The sequence below is a fragment of the Natator depressus genome, chromosome 7 (genome assembly GCF_965152275.1).
Source record: "Natator depressus isolate rNatDep1 chromosome 7, rNatDep2.hap1, whole genome shotgun sequence".
Lineage (NCBI taxonomy): Eukaryota > Metazoa > Chordata > Testudines > Cheloniidae > Natator > Natator depressus.
In genome coordinates this window covers 32,578,711-32,594,902 of record NC_134240.1, presented here as the reverse complement: position 1 = coordinate 32,594,902, position 16,192 = coordinate 32,578,711, and the positions used below count along the sequence as shown (strand labels likewise).

General features: G+C 56.7%; 1 protein-coding gene across 29 annotated transcripts in view; it reads left to right on the top strand.

The window, feature by feature from the left end:
* Positions 1 to 226: 226 nt before the first annotated feature.
* The window catches only part of NRXN2 (neurexin 2), a 253,023-nt gene continuing 237,057 nt past the window's right edge, over positions 227 to 16,192 (top strand). For 18 of the 29 annotated variants that reach the window (XM_074958002.1, XM_074958001.1, XM_074958013.1 and 15 more), the window contains exon 1: positions 228 to 982. In XM_074958002.1, coding sequence (XP_074814103.1) covers positions 265 to 982 — 718 coding nt within the window. In that variant the 5' untranslated portion in view covers positions 228 to 264. Of the gene's footprint in view, positions 983 to 16,192 lie in introns of all 29 variants that reach the window. The other 11 variants (XM_074957997.1, XM_074957988.1, XM_074957993.1 and 8 more) reach the window with 2 other exon arrangements.

Below are 16,192 nucleotides of genomic sequence, written 5' to 3'. Positions count from 1 at the left end.
TCTGACTTCTGGATATTTGGATCCTGGCGTCCCATCTCCCCTTGTCACTGAGTGGCAGTGAAAGCACCCCACCCTCCATCTGAGTGGAGTCCCCCTCTCATCTCCACCTGCTCCCCGGCCTCCGAGGAAGCCACCGCACCCCAACCCTGCCTGCCCCTCCCTCCCCCCCATCCAGCCGCCCGCCCGCCCCCCCCATGAGGATCTGAGGCTGTGGCAGTGCGGGGGCAGTGCCCAGCATTTGCCTTGCGGGGGGGGCAGGGACAGATGAGACTGGGTGCCATGGCCAGACTGCTGCCCTTGGTGCTGCTGATGTGTGCCCTGCTGGGCCCTGGGGCGGGCGGGGCGGCGCTGGAGTTCGGTGGCGCCACAGGGCAGTGGGCCCGCTATGCCCGCTGGGATGCCAGCTCCTTGGGGGAGCTGAGCTTTAGCTTGAAGACAAACGTCTCACGGGCGCTGGTGCTTTACCTGGACGACGGGGGGAACTGTGACTTCTTGGAGCTCATGATTGCCGAGGGGCGCCTGCGCCTGCGTTTCACCATCTCCTGTGCTGAGCCTGCCAAGCTGCACCTGGAGACGCCCGTGGATGACGACCGCTGGCACATGGTGCTCCTGACCCGCAACTACCGGGAGACCATGCTGGTGGTGGATGGCGAGGCCAAGGTGGCAGAGGTCAAGTCCAAGCGGAGGGACATGGCGGTGGAGAGTGACCTCTTTGTGGGGGGGATCCCGCCTGACGTACGCCTCTCGGCCCTCACCCTGAGCACCGTCAAGTATGAGGTGCCCTTCAAGGGGCTGGTGGCCAACCTCAAGGTGGGTGACACACCGCCGGCCCTGCTGGGCAGCCAGGGCATCCGCAGCGACACGGAGTACCTGTGCACCAAGCAAAACCCCTGCGCCCATGGTGGGCTCTGCAGCGTGCTGAATGGGGAGGTGCAGTGCGACTGCAGTATGACCGGCTTCCAGGGCAAGTTCTGCAGCGAAGGTGAGACCCTAGGGGGCAGGAGGGGAGGGCGAGGGGCTGGAGCAGGGGTGTGGCCCAGACGGCTCACTGTCTCTCCCCAGAGTGAGGACATTGCCCTAGGGACAGGCTGGGCAGCAGCAGAGAGAGCTCACCCCCCCCATACCCTCACAGCGTGCTCTCCCCTTTCCCCAGAGTGTTGCCGGGAGAGAGGGGCTTGGACTTGTCAGTTCTGTCAGCCCTTGGCCTCTGCTTTGTGCCACCGGGAGCCTGGCTGAGCTGTCACAGCCGTGGTGCCTGACTGGCCAGGGTGGGCTCTCTGCAATCCAGGAGAGTGTTTGCGGTGTCAGCTATCCAGGTTTGAGGTGTTGGCCCCTTGCCCATGCTGTGGGATCTGGACCCAGATTTGGGCCTGGCCCCATCTACAAATCCCAGGCTAGAAGCTGCCAAAGAAGAGGAGGGGACAGGGATGGACAGGCTGCAGGCTGGAGCCTTTGGGGCTGTCGCTTTGTGGGGATCTTATTTCTTTTATTATTGGGGTGTGTTTGTGGGTGTTGCTGTTGTAAGGCTCGACAGCCAGCACACAAGGTTAGAGCACAGGGCTGGGAGCCAGGATTCCTGGGTTCTATGTCAGCTCTGGGAGGGTAGTGGGGTCCAGTGGTTATAGAGGCTGGGTTACTGGAGTGGGGGAGTCTCTAGCTTAGGCTGGTGGTCGGGAACTGGTTATACTGGCTTGAGGAGGACGCTTTACCAGCTTAGCCCAATGAAGTTTGGTCCCTGGCCTACTGGGTGTCCTGGGGCAAGTCACTTCCCCCTCTGTGCCGCAGTTCCCTTATCTGTAAAATGCAGGAAATAATCTGACCCTGTGTGTTTGGGCAGTGCCCGGCCTGATGGGGGCCCTGAGCTCAGTTGGGGGAAGGGGGTCAGTGCAGTGCCTGACCTGATGTGGCCCCTGAGCTCAGTTGGGGGAGGGGGCGGGGGTCAGTGCAGCGCCTGACCCGACGGGGCCCCTGAGCTCAGTTTGGGGGGTGGGTCAGTGCAGCGCCTGACCCGACGGGGCCCCTGAGCTCAGTTCGGGGGGTGGGTCAGTGCAGCGCCTGACCCGACGGGTCCCCTGAGCTCGGTTAGGAGACTTTTAGTGCTGTTGTGAGCTCTGAAACGGGTACCAGGCTGTCCTGTGTGTTGTCCATCTTCCTCGAAAGCCGAGTGAGTCAGACAGATCAGGACAAAAAAATTCATATTTTTTGGGGGGAAATTTTGAAAAAATCCTTTTATTGGCCATGCAATTTCCTGTGACTTCTTGTTAATGAAAACCCACCCCCCCAAAATCAGTTTTCAAATGAACGTTTTGGTCCCCAGCTGATTTTTTCCCGCCTTATTTTCAGGTTTTCAACCAGAAATCAGAACATTTTAAAGAGAAGAACATTTTTCCGAGAGGATTTCCCATTCCTTCAGTAAAATGTGTTATTTCAAAAATAAAGTGTCAGTGAACACTTCCTGCCTGAGCCCTGAACTCAAGTCACGGTCGTGCTATGTGGCCAGTGAGTTTGAGTGGGTGGCTACTGTGTTTTTAAGTGGTCCAGCAGGACCCGCCTTGGGCCTAGCTTTGTGTCTCCTAGCACCTTGGCCAGCCATTGTCACCAGGGCTCAGTGACTGTGATGTGCTCAGCGGTTTTGCACAGGTGTATGGAGGGTGCTCATGCTCAGTGCTGCTCTGCTCTGGCCACTTTGTTTTCTCAGTATATGAAGGAAGGATGATTATCCCCTGTTTTACTGGTGGGGAAACTGAGGCACAGGGTGATGACCGGTAGGAATTGAACCCAGATGTCCCAAGTCCATCCTCCTTCCCTAAGCCCACGTGCCCCTGGAGGTCGCTGTGAATGTGTGAAATGGACCAGCATTCCCAAAGTCAGTATCTTCTTTGGGAATGCAGTGGCCAGTCGCTGTATAGAGAGGGGTGAACCGGTGCTCAACTGGCCCAGCTGGCAGCGCCTTTGGGGCAGGTGCATTCTAGTGGGGGAGCGAACAGGTGACCAAGGTCAAATGGCTGTGTTTGATGGGGACAGCAAATTGTGGCATCAGTGTTAATGGGCTGCTTGGGAACAAACTACCCAACAGGGCTCTGCGCTGTGCTGGTGTGACGAAGTGGGACTGTTCTTAATGTTTCCTCTGAATACTGTAGGGGTGCCTCAGTTTCCCCTATGCATTTCTTAAGTCTCTAGGTGGTGGGATCAGGGGGTGTAATTGTTGCAGAGCAAAGGGCCAGCGTACATAAATGGCCAACACTCTGCCTCCTGGCAACTGATGGCCTGGGTCCTTCCCCCCTGCAAGGTGATAGATAAAGGGTTGGAGAACAAAGGAATCAGGTGACCTCCAGGCTCAGGGAAAGGGACAAAGCCCAGAGGAGAAGGGGCTGGAGGGTGAGTCAGTTTGGGGCTGGCTGGGGACATGGAGTGAAGTGCAGACATGGTTGTCTGGCTCACTGCCCCCCAAAATGGACCCTGCTGAGGGGTCCTGTTCTCTGTACCTACAACCTCTGTTTTAGACCATGTTCCTGTTGTCTAATAAACCTCTGTTTTACTGGCTGGCTGAGAGTCACATCTGACTGCAAAGTTGGGTTGCAGGGCCCTCTGGCTTCCCCAAAAGCCCCGCCTGGGCGGACTCGCTGTGGGAAGCGCACGGAGGGGCAGAGGATGCTGAATGCTCCGAGGTCAGACCCAGAAAGGTGGAAGCTGTGTGAGCTTCTTGCCCTGAAGACAGTCTGCTCACAGAAAGGAGACTTCACCAGAGTCCTGACTGGCTTCGTAGGGAGCAATTTCAGAGCATCGCCCGGGGACTCCGTGACAGCTGGGCATGTTTGTACACACCTTCTCCCCACGCATGTGTGCTCTCCTTGTACCAGTTGGTAGAGACCGCCTTCTCTCTGACCGAGAGTGGGGTCCCTGTCACGCTGTGCAGGCACGCACTGACAGGCCGCACCCCAAAGAGCTCACAGACGAAATAGACAAAAGGTGCTGATGGGGAAACTGAGGCACCGAGAGGGAAAATACTTGTCCCAGGTCGGGGCAGAGCTGGGGATAGAATCCAGGAGTCCTGACTCCCAGTCCAGTGCCCAGCCACTGCAATCTGCTGTCTCCCCAAAAGTGGCAAAATAGGGTTTACGCTGGTGAGAGCAGAGATCATGGAGCTGGGGAGCATTTGGCTGGGGTGGAGTGTTGGAGGGATACAGAGTGAGGATGGGTCAGAGAAGGCAGACAGGAGCTTAGGAACAACCAGATTGGATAAGATCCATAGGTCCACCCAACATCGTCTTCCCCCACCCTCCCTGCCACCCCAAATCAGATCTAGGGCCCGCCCAGCCTGGTATCCCCCCACAACCACCTTCAATCGGACCTCGGGCCTGTCCAGCTTGGTATCACCCCACCTGTCAAGGCTGATTCCCCACCCTGGCACGCGAAGGGCAGAAGGTGGGGGCCTGCAAGGATTCTAAAAATTAATACTGGCCACTCCAGGCTGGTATTAAACTCCCAAGGTCACAGCTTCTCTCTGACCTGGGATGGGTAGATGCTGCCACCATCCAAGTGCATAAATCCCTTTGGACCCAGGAAGGCATACTTGGGAATTCCTCCCCAGGGATTACCCTCATGCCCTTTCACCCCTCCTCGGGGAAGAGCTGAGAAAGAAAAACAAAGGAAATCAGCTGTTGCCACCAGCTAATTAAACAACATGTGCACAAACCCCTTAGGACCCGCACAACCCCAATCCTCTTCTTAAAAAAGGTAAATTTTATTAAAAACAAAAAGAAAGAAAATACATCTGGAACTTAGGTTATTGCCAGATTTAAAAAGAGCCAATATAATAATTAACCATCAAGAATGGTTTTCTCGAGGTCCAACTTAATGGTTACAAGCAAAATAAAAGCATTTGGGGTTAGCACAGAGGAGTCCACAAGCCAATAAGGAAAAAAAAAAAAAAGATAAACCTAATCATGTCTTCCTAGACATTCCCTGAGCTACTTACATATCTGGGGGTTTCAAATCAATAGTCTGTAGGTATGATCTGATGGTTTTTCAGACCTGGCTTAAAGCTTCCTACAGCATAGTTCAGCCCTGTTCCTGCTCTGCGTCTCCTCTCCCCGGAGAACGACAGACAGACAGACAAAGGGAAAGTTTTTTCCCAATTTTAAAAAGTTCTAGCCCTCCCATTGACTCTTTTGGTCAGGTGTCCACTCCCTTCCTTTTACCTATGGGCTTTTTTAACCCTTTACAGGTAAAGCGAGTAGAGAACAGCTACTAACAGGGATTTTATAGCTAACTGGCTGGTTGGGTGTCCATAAAAGGGAGCTACCCTACCCTCATTTATCACACCACCCTCCCTGCCATCCCAGATCAGACCCAGGGGCCCGTCCAGCGTGATATTCCCTTTCTCCCCCACTGCCACCCAGGGCCCATCCAACCTGGTCTCTGTATGCAACAGTGACCAGTCCCAGTTGCTTCAGAGGAAGGAGCCAGAACCCCCCACCGATGGGATAACCTGTCCCCCAGGAAGGTCTCCTGGCCTCTCACGAGATCAGTTTAAAGCCTGAGGCAGTGCTAGGGTTTGCCCAGGATAACTGTGGCAGTGCCAGATCATGCCCTTCACCTTCATAGTTAGACCAGGACCAGCTCAGCGTGTGCGTGCGTGTGTATGGATGAGAGTTCCACCAGGAATCCTGGGTTGGAATGGGGCCCCAGTGCCCCTGACACGGTCCAGCAGGACCTGCCTTGGGCCTGGCTTTGTGTCTCCCAGCACCTTGGCCAATGGTTGTCACCAGTGCTCCCCTGGCGGGGGGGCACAGAGCCCCGGCATGGAGGGAAATTGGGTACCTGGCATGGGGGGGAATGGGAGACCTGGCATGGGGGGGAATGGGAGACCTGGCATGGGGGGCACAGAGCCCCTGGCATGGGAGAGAGGGGTAGAGGTACATATAGCCCATGGCATGCGGGGGAGAATGGGGAGCCTGGTACTGCGGGGAAGTAGGGTTACAGAGCCTCTGGCATGGGAGGAGAATGGGGTACCTGGCATGGGGGACACGGGGTACCTGGCTTGAAGGAGGGGGAGTTGCAGGGAGTCCCTGTGATGGAGGGGCTGGGAGGGTGGCCCCAGGGAGCTGTGGTGGGGCTGGAGGGAGGCAAGGAGCTGGGGTGGGCAATGTGCTGGGCCTACAGTCACTGTGAAGCCTGCATCCCCTAGTGCTCTCTGGCTCCATAGGGTTTCCCTGTTGCCACCCACCGGGCGAGGGAGTTGCCGTGCTGTGTGTCTGACTATGAGTGGGGGTGGGGAGGGGGGAGGCAGGGCAAAGGTGCAAGGAATCACAGCTCCCTAGGGGGCATCTGGGGATGTTAAACTCCTAAAATCCTACAAGTGCCTCTTCATCTGCACGGTGATTCCAACAGTGCCAGAGTGACACTGCGCAGAGAGACACGGGGGCCCAGTGGTTAGAGTAGGGCAGGGAGGCTGGGATTCAGGACTCCTGGGGTCTGTCCCAGCTCGGAGAGGGGAGTGGGGCCTACTGGGTTAGAGAGTCAGGACTTCTGGGTTCCTTCTGTGACTGACCGACTGTGTGACCTTGGCCAAGTTCCTTTTCCTGCTAGGTTAACTGGGGACTTGTGTGGGGTGAGATCAGGCTCTTTTTGGGGAAGCAATCCCATCCCAGCCATGCGGTGTTTGTTTAGCCAAAATGTGTGTGTTCATGGCCATGTCTGCTTGGCTGTGATCCCGGGCTGGGTAAGCTGTGTCTGTGAGTTGCCCCAGCTGGCAGAGGGGGAGCGCTCCCTGGCTAGTCACTAGTGGTCTGTGGTGGGGAGAGAGTGTGTATGTGTATGTATGCAAACACACACATTTACTGATGACACATCACCCCCCCCCCCCCATACACTCTCTCAAAAACACACACAGATAGACAATACCCAGGCAAACTCTCACAGCATGTGTGTGCACACACAATGACACACTCTCAGTACACACAGGCAGACATGCATGTGAGTGCTATCTGGGTGGGCATACTGCACAACACATGAAAACAGTCACACAAAACATACATGTGTACAGACACATGGAGAATGACGCAGTCTCACACAGGCAGGCACCCAGTAACACACAAACAGTCACGCAGCACAGACACATGCTCACATGCGACACTCATAGATTCTTATATACACACAGAGACACTTTCTTAAACACACAGATAGAAACAGGCACTCTCAAAACACTATATACACACACAGAGACAGTACTTATAGATGCAAAACAAATGTACCAAGAAACACCCGCTCACAACATACTCACACACATCCCCCCCAGACATACAAACACACCTGTACAGACACCATCCCATCTGTCACACAACACACACAAACACGGCAGATGCACACAAGACAGCCAGCCACTTGCTCGCCCACCCACCTATGCACAATGCACTCAACCACACACAGACACACATCTCCCTCACCTTCAGTGCACAATCCACCCACACACTCTGAATCTTGGGTGACAGTTGTCTAGGATGATTGCCATGGAGAGAACTGAGACAACTATTGACTGCTTGGTGATTGTGTTTCTTGCCCATTTGCTACGGAGACAACTGGGCCAACCAAATCTTCATTGGCTGTTGTCTATGGCTGCTTGCCAGGGATATGCTTGCACTGGCTAGCTTCTTGGTGGCTGTTGTCTAGGGCTGGTTGCTATGGAGACAGTTGGTTGGGCTGGCTGACTCTTGGCAACCGTCCATCATTGTTGCGGAGATTGTGCTGACTGAATTCTTTGGCTGAGGCCAGTTGCTATGGACAACAGTGTGGTGACGCCTCGGTGACTGTTGCCTAGGCTGGTTGCCCAGGGGACAGTTTTGCTAACTACTCTTCAATGACTGAGGATGTTTGGGTGGATGTAATGGGGGTGTTGCCGGGTACAATGGGATAATGTTGGGGGAAGTCACTGCGTGCTAGGGTGTGTGGGGTTGCTTGGCTATGTTGCATGTAGGAAGACGAGGTCATGGGGTGTTAGGGTGTTAGGTTGTCTGGGTGAAGGATTATGATGTGTGTGTCTCTGCACAAGGGACATAGGGTGTTGTGCGCTAGGATGTATGGGAGAAGGGTAGACCTACCAGTAGTGTAGGGTGTCTGGTTGAAGGACTGTGGTGTTTGGCAGTGTGCAGAAGGTGTTGTATGGGTGAGGGATTATGCTGTGTGAGGGAATAAAAGCATGGATATTGTCTTGTGATGTGTTAGGACCTTGTTGTGTGGCTGTGTGCAGAAGGTATTATGTATGAGTGAAGGATTACACTGTCTGTGTGTGTGTGTTTGAATACAATACTCAGGCTTGACAAAGCCCTGGCTGGGATGATTTAGTCGGGGATCGGTCCTTCTTTGAGCAGGGGGCTGGACTAGATGACCTCCTGAGGTCCCTTCAAACCCTGATATTCTATGATGCTATGAAGGGTATGGTGCCGGGGTGTTGTGTAGTGGGATGTTTATTGTACGGGTAAAGGATTGTGGTGTGCGGATGTGTGGTTTCAAATAGCTTAGGGTGTTGTGTACTTGGGTGTTAGATTAAATGATTCATCCTGTGTGTGCTGTTTTTTGTGTGTGTAAATACTATGTGTACAGGAGTGGGGTGTACTAGGGTGTTAGGTTGTAGAGTTGAAGGATTATACTCTTGTGTATATGTGTATGTATGCAAGTGGTAGACAGTGAGTTTTGGGGTGTTAAGTTGTATGGGAGAATTGTGGTTTGTGTGAGTACAAGCATTATAGGGTGTAGGGATATGCTGGGGTGTGTATGGGAGATTTATGCCATATGTGCATACAACGGACATAGGCTGTAGAGTGTTATGTACAAAGTTGTATGGGTGAAAGTTTACGCTGTATGTATACAAGTATATAGGGTGTTGGTGTGCAGGTGTAGGGTGGGATAGGGTGTCAGTACAAGTGGGATAGGATGTTGGGGTGTTAGGCTGCGGACTTGTAGAATTATGCTGTCTGTGTGTGTGTGCTGATAGTGTAGGATGTCCGGGCAGCGTGAGGGTGCAGGCATATCAGTCGTGCTGTGTGTGGAGGTGTTGGATGAATGGCACGAGATGGGACTGGTGTGGTGGCAGGGGTTCCTGAATGCTGTGTGTTAGGCACTGGTTAGGGGTACAGCAAGTGCCCTGGTGGGTGTATGGGTCAAGGGCCATGCTGTGGCAGGGTTGCTGGCTGGAGGGTGTGTGTGCATCTTTTATATAAGAGGGGCTGTCCCAGCTCAGCACCTGGACCCAACCACATGGGGAGATGCCAGCCTGCCTGTCCCTCCCAGCCCCTCCCACAGTGCAGGGTCAGGAGCCCCCAGGGTGACTGGTCTGGACAGGGTCTGGGGGTGTGTGTGAGAGGGGGTGGTGGTAGAGGGTGGATCAGATTCCGGATGGGGGTGGAACGTTTGTCGTCTCTCCCCCTCATTGGTCACTGAGCCTGCTCAGGTGCCCGTGTTACCCTGATCCACATTATGTCACAGCCAGGAAGGGGCAGTGGAGGGGCCGCAGGGCTAGGACAGGGTGCCAAGTCCTTGAGGTATCCCCCTTTCCCTGTCCTCAGTTCATGTTCCTGACCTCCCTGCTCTACCCCACTTCCTCCTCCTGACCCCCCTGCCCAAACCCCTGTTGATTTTTCTTTTTTTTCACTTTACCGTTCATTCTTTTCTTCATTTCTTTCCCTTCCTTTCTCATGATTGAATTCCTTTATTCTCTCTTTTCTTCGTTATTTTGTTTCCCTTTCCATCTTTATTTGTTCTTTTCCCCCCTTTTTTCCATTCATTTGTTTTTTTATTCTTTCTCATTCTTTCATTCCTTGTTTCTCTCCTTTTTATCCTTTCATTCTTTTGCTCTTTTCCTTTTTCATTCATTCTGTCATCTTTCCTTTCTTTTCCCATGTTTCTGTTCTCCATTCTTACTCGTTTTTACATCCTTTTATTCGCCTCTTTTTTGCCTTTTTTCTTGTTCTGTCTTTCATTCATTCACATTTTTCATCCTTTCTTTCTCCTCTTCCCTTTTTTAGTGTTTTCCCATTTTTTCATTCTTTTCTTTTGTCTCCCTTGTACTCTCCCCCCACCGGCCCTGATGTCCCCTCCCCGGTGCCCCCCACCTGCTCCTATTAGCCCTGTTCACATGTGGGGAGTGCTGATTGCAGCTGCCGCCTGGCCTGGATCCCCCCAGTGTGTGTGTCTCCGGAGGGTTGGGGGAGGCTCTCCGGGCCCAGCCATCCGCGCTCAGTCTCTGCCTCTGCAAGGACACCCCAAGGTCAGCTGGGGAAGAGCTGCCAGGAGACGGGATGTGGAGAGAGATTGCCCATCCCCGCCTGCATGCCCCCCGGGAGGATGGCTTTTCCGCATGGCTTGTGCCGCCTGAACCCTGTGCTGAACAGCTGGGCACCACCAGGTGGTGCTATGGAGTCCTCCCCCCCACCAACTGTGCCACTGTCCGCAGCCGGCAGGGAGTGTGAAACTCTCCTAGTGGAGCCAGTGTGGAAAGCAAGGGGTGTCTGTGCAAGGGAGGGGAGCCGCTGGGAAAGCTGGGATCTGCCTTTGCATGAAAGTGGGGGGAGGTGGGGGTGGGGTTCACTTGGAATCGAACCCTCCTCCCTCTTTGGGTTGGGTTCAGCACAAAATGGCCGTATTTGCCTCCCTGAACAATACAGAATTCCTGAGTCCTCTTATTGCAATAGTGTCTGTCTGCCCCGGCTGAGATCAGGGCCCCTAGCAGGCCAGGTGCTGCACTGACCCCCCCTCACCCCCCACCAAGATCAGGGCCTACAGAGGGCCAGGTGTTGCACAGACTCCCCACCTGGCTGAGATTGGGGCCCCTAACAGGCCAGGTGCTGCGAAGACCCCCTCCCTCCCTCCCCCTGCTGAGATCATGGCCTCCGGAGGGCCAGGTGGTGTACAGACACCCCCCTGGCTGAGATCAGTGCCCCCATCGGGCTGGGTGCCACACAGAAACCCCCCCCCCCCGGCCAAGATGATGGCCCCAGGTGGTCTGGGTGCTGCACAGACCCCCGCAACCCTGGCTGAGATCAGGGCCCCCAGCAGGCCGGGCACTGCACAGATCCCACATGGCTGAAATTGGGGGCCCCCGTTGGGCACTGTACAGACATATAGTGAGAGATGGTCCCTGCCCTGAAGAGCCTACAGTCTGAAAAGACAAAGGGTGGGAGGTGAAACTGAGGCACTGGGGTGGGGGGGAAGGGACTCACCCAAGGTCAGTGGCGAGCTGGGATACAACCCAGCCCAGTGTCTGAACCACAAGCTCCCAACCCATGTTTGTGCTGCATCATCGCTCTGATCACTGTGCACAGTGGAGAATTCCCACGGTGTGGGAACACGGGGTGGGGGGTGCGGGTGAGGAGCTGTGGTTCATCATTTACTTGAAGCATGTGTAGCCTGGAAATCTAATATGAGTCAGGGTCAGCCCTAAAATGGGTTCTCTTAGGATGGTCTAGATTCAGCCCTAGAGTGGGGGCTCTAGCACAGGTCTTGGACCCAGTGGCGTGGGGTGGATTCAGCCCTGGGGTGGCAGTTTAGAACAGAGCTTGAGCACTCTAGAGTGGGTTGGATTCTGCTCTGGTGTGGGGGCTCTAGAATAGGTCTCGAGCACACTGGATCTTGTGTTTGGCCCTGGTGTGGGGGCTCATGAACATATCTCAGGCACACTGGAAGGGTTGGATTTGGCCCTCATGTGGGGGCTCTAGAACAGGGGTGGTCAAACTTTTTGGCCCGAGGGCCACATCGGGGTTGCAAAACTGTATGGAGGGCCGGGTAGGGAAGGCTGTGCCTCCCAAACAGCCTGGCCCTTACCCCCTCCCACTTCCCACCCCTGACTGCTCCCCTCAGAACCCCCGACCCATCCGAACCCCCTGCTCCTTGTCCCCTGACTGCCCCCAACCCTAACCGCTCCCCCGGGACCCCAGCCCCCATCCAACACCCCTGCTCCCTGACTGCCCCGACCCCTATCCATACCCCTGCCCCCTGACAGGCCCCCCTGGTACTCTCACTCCTAGCCAACCCCTCCACCCCCCCGCTCCCTGTCCCCTCACTGCCCTGACCCCTGTCCACACCCCTGCCCCCGCCTAGGCCCCCCGGGACTCCCATGCTTATCCAACTCCCCGCATTCCCCATCCCCTGACTGCCCTCCCCGAACCTCCACCCCATCCAACTGCCCCCGCTCCCTGTCCCCTGACTGCCCCCCAGATCCCTTGCCCCTTTTCCAACTCCCCAGCCCCCTTACCATGCTGCTCAGAGCAGCATGTCTGGCAGCTGCGCCACACGGCTGGAGCCAGACACGCTGCTGCACTGCCCTGCAGGAGCGCACAGCCCCCCACCCAGAGCACTCCCTGCGCGGCGGCTTGGCTGCGGGGGAGCCTCCCCGGGGGGGAGCTCAAGGGCTGGGCAAGACGGTCCCGCGGGCCGTAGTTAGCCCACCTCTGCCCTAGAACATGTTGAGAGAGCGTTGGGCCAATGTCCGTTGTTGCTCGGTTGGCTCCAGAGGGCTGCCCGGGGAGCAATGTGCCTCGCTAGGGCACGAGTGTGTGGACTGCATGTCCTCCCTCTGTATGGGGCGGGCAGTGGGCACGGGCCAATGTGTGCCACTATTTTGCCTGTCTCACCCACTAGTGAACATGCTATGTGCTGTTGTCCTGCTACCCCCCCCCGTGCAGTGCCATGCCGTGCCGATGGGCTGCCTGGCAGCTGCTATGTGAGGTGTGTGCCAACCCCATGTTGGGGACGTGTTGTCTGGGAGCCCAGAGCCTGGCTCCTGCCCAAGCCAGCCGGGGGCTGCACGGCAGCCAGACAGACATGCACGCATTCTGCAGATCAACCAGCAGACACACACACACCCCCTGCAGGCCCACAGACAGACCCACGTACATTCCACAGTGCCACCCACACCCGACAAACTGACTCACGCAGACACGGCATGCACACTCCGCAGACCCACAGGCAGACAGACAGACCCACGTACATGCTACAAACCGACTTAGAGGTAGTGGGGCCCTGTGTGCAGCCTCATTTTCAGGGTCCCCCCCTCAGGACCCAGCCAAAAAAAAGAACATTCTCGCTTACTTTCCCCCCCCCCACCCCCAGTTTTTCATTCTTTTTTTCTTCATCCTCCTCCTATATTATAAGTAATGGGAAGTAAATGAAAATAAAGTGAGGTACCTTGATTGGGGCAGGGGGTTGGAGTGCAGGGGGCAGGTTCTGGGAGGAAGTTTGGGTGCTGGGTGCAGGCTCTCGGCTGGGGCAGGGGGCTGGGGTGCCTCGGGGGGGGGCAGCGCTTACCTCGGGCAGCGCGGCTCCCAAAGCCACTGGCACACACATACTCTTCCGGCAGTGGCTCCTAGGCGGGGTGGACACGGGGTCTCCATGCACTGCTGCCCGCAGGCGCTGCCCCCACATCTCCCATTGGCCGCAGTTCCCTGCCAATGGGCACTGTGGAGTCGGTGCTCAGGGCAGGGGCATCGCGTGGAGACACTACCCCCTCCCCCGCCCCTGGGGCCACAGGAACATGCTGGCCACTTCCAGGAGCAAAGCAGCACGGAGGGAGGGAGGCAGAGCGGGCAGGGAGCCACCTTAGCCCTGCTGCTGGCACGTCTCTGTGCGCCCCTTGGGGGGAGGGGGGCAGAAGGTCTCCGTGCGTTGCCTGGGGTAGGGGTAGCGCAGGGAGCTGCCTCTCCCCCCCTCCCCACCAGGGGCGCGCAGAGAAGTGCCAACAGCCGGCCGCTTCCAGGAGTGACGTGGGGCCACCGGCCATGGCATTCAGGCAGCCTGCCTGCCTGAGCCCTGCTGCGCCACCGGCCAGGACTCGGGAGCAGGCTGTCAGATATTTGTCCTGCATTTTGGGGGCCACCCTGTCGTTGGGGGCCCCGTGCCACTGTATGGTTTGTTTCATGGTAAATCTGCTCCAGAACTTACCCATTCACACGTGGCATGCACACCTGTGCAGACCCACAGACAGATACACATGGCCTGCAGACAGACACGTGTAGTTCACACCCCCCCCCCCCAGCAGACCTACAGGCAGATACACATAGCCTGCAGACCCACAGACAGATACGTGTCGTCCCCCGTAGCAGACCTACAGGCAGAGGCAGACCCACATGTGCATGCCTAGAGTCGCTGTCTCCTCCTTTCTCCCTTGCCCCAATGTGCCCCATTTCCCCACCCTGGCCTTCCACATTCAATGGCTGTTTCAAGCCCCCAGACTCACTGGCTCATGCCTGCTGCCCTCCCCAGAGATTTCCCCTTGCCCAGCAGGGCGTGGGGTGGGGCAGGGGACAGAGTCTGAGGCTGGCACAGAGCTTGATGTGCAGGGGCCGACCCATTGGAATAGCGAGGCTTCTGGGGCAGGGAGCACTGGTCTCCCAGCAAGGCCTGCTCCCCGCAGTGCTTGGCCCTCATGGGGGGAATGGTCCCTTCCCTCCCCCAGTGCAGCCTGCACAACATGGAGAGGGGAAGGGTCTCATCCCAGGTCATGCTGGGACCCAAGTGTCCTAGCTCCCAGGCACCCACTAGACCCCATTCTTTGCCCAGGGCTGGGGATAGAACCCAGGAGTCCGGACTCCCCCCAGGATGACAGGGGAGGAGTAGGTTTGGTTCGGGGCACCCCCTTTTTCCTAGCCTTCTCCTGCCATGTGTTAGAGCCCACGTCACCCTGGCCAGCCTTTTGTTTGGGGTTGCCATGGAAACCAGCCCTTGCCACCTGCCCTGCTCATTTTGCTCAGTTATCACTAAGGAGGATCCAGAGGGGCCTGGTGTCTTGGCACCCCTCCCCCACCCTGCCGTGCACAGAACTGGGGGCGTGGGGGTATCTGGGGTGCATTGGGGTGTCTGGTAGGGGGTATATAGGATGTCTGGTGGGGTATGTGGGGTGCATTGGGGTGTCTGTTGTGGGAGGTATCTGGGGGATGCTGGGGGTGCATTGGGAGACTCTAACCACTTACTCCACCCCAGCACCCCCTTCACAGTGGGGTCTGGAAGGAGAATGACCCCACCTCCAACACACTGACCCAGTAGACTTCTTGTCACAACCCCAGCACCTGGCTGTGGGGGAAAAGAGCACAGACCCATGCATGAGCCTCCCCCTACCTCCCCTTGATCATTTGCATACAGTATTAATGATGTTGCCTGGGGCAAGGGGTGATCAGTCCCTGGGGACAGCTGGTGGGGGTGCAACCATTGGAGGGGGCAAAGGCAGGTGGGGGGAGACCTGGGCAGAGCATTCCTGACTGCACCCCATTCTATGGAGAGCTCTGTGTGTGTGTGTGTGTGTGTGTGTGTGTTGGGGGATCAGTGTGTGTGGGTCAGGACTGAGGGGCACCAGCAAAGATATGGGGGGAAGCCCAGAGCTGGGATCACAGGGGGCTGCAGATCAGGATGAGGGGGCTGGCAGGGCTGTGGGGAGGGGGGAGCCCAGGCCTGGGATTGAGGGCTCTGGCGGATGAGTGCTGGGCTGGGATGGCAGGGGCTGTGGGTCGGGATTGAGGGCACCAGTGGAGCTGTGTTGCTCTCCCTTAGCTGTTTTGGCTGCTGTCCCTGGTCCTGGCAGCTGGAGGGGGGGGGAGGGGTTTCCATTGGTGCCAGTGAGGAAGGGGGAGGGCTCTGCGGTTAGTCTGTTGGCCCCAGTTATTAGCTGTGAGCTCCTTGCCTTGGTCCGTTGTTATGAATTGCTTCACTTGTTGGTTTGGCTCCATTCTGTGGGAGGGGAAGGGTTGTGCTGAGGGGTGGGAGCCTTGGGCCCTGCACCATGTGTTGTGTCTGGGGGGACGTGGCTGGTCACACTCTGCTCAGACACGGCCCTCATTCAGCAGCCCCCTGAGCTCTAGCCCTTGTGGTCACAAGGTGAGGCCTGCCTGAGTCTGCAGCCCCCTGCTGTCCCAGCCCTGGGCTCCACCCCCAGCCCTGCTGGTGCCCCCCCGTCCTGACCCGCAGACCCCTGCTAACTCAGCCCTGGGCTCCCCCCGTAGCTCTGCCAGTGCCCCCCAGTACTGACCCACAGCCCCCTACTAATCCAGCCCTGGGCTTCCCCCCATCCCTGCCAGTGGTCCTCTATGCACACCTGCAGCCCTCCACCGTCCCAGCCCTGGTGCCAGAAGGCTTCAAGCTTCCTCACTCAGTGAGTCTGGGAATGGTAGTAAGGGACTAAAGAAATAATAAAGGTTGGTCATAAAACATT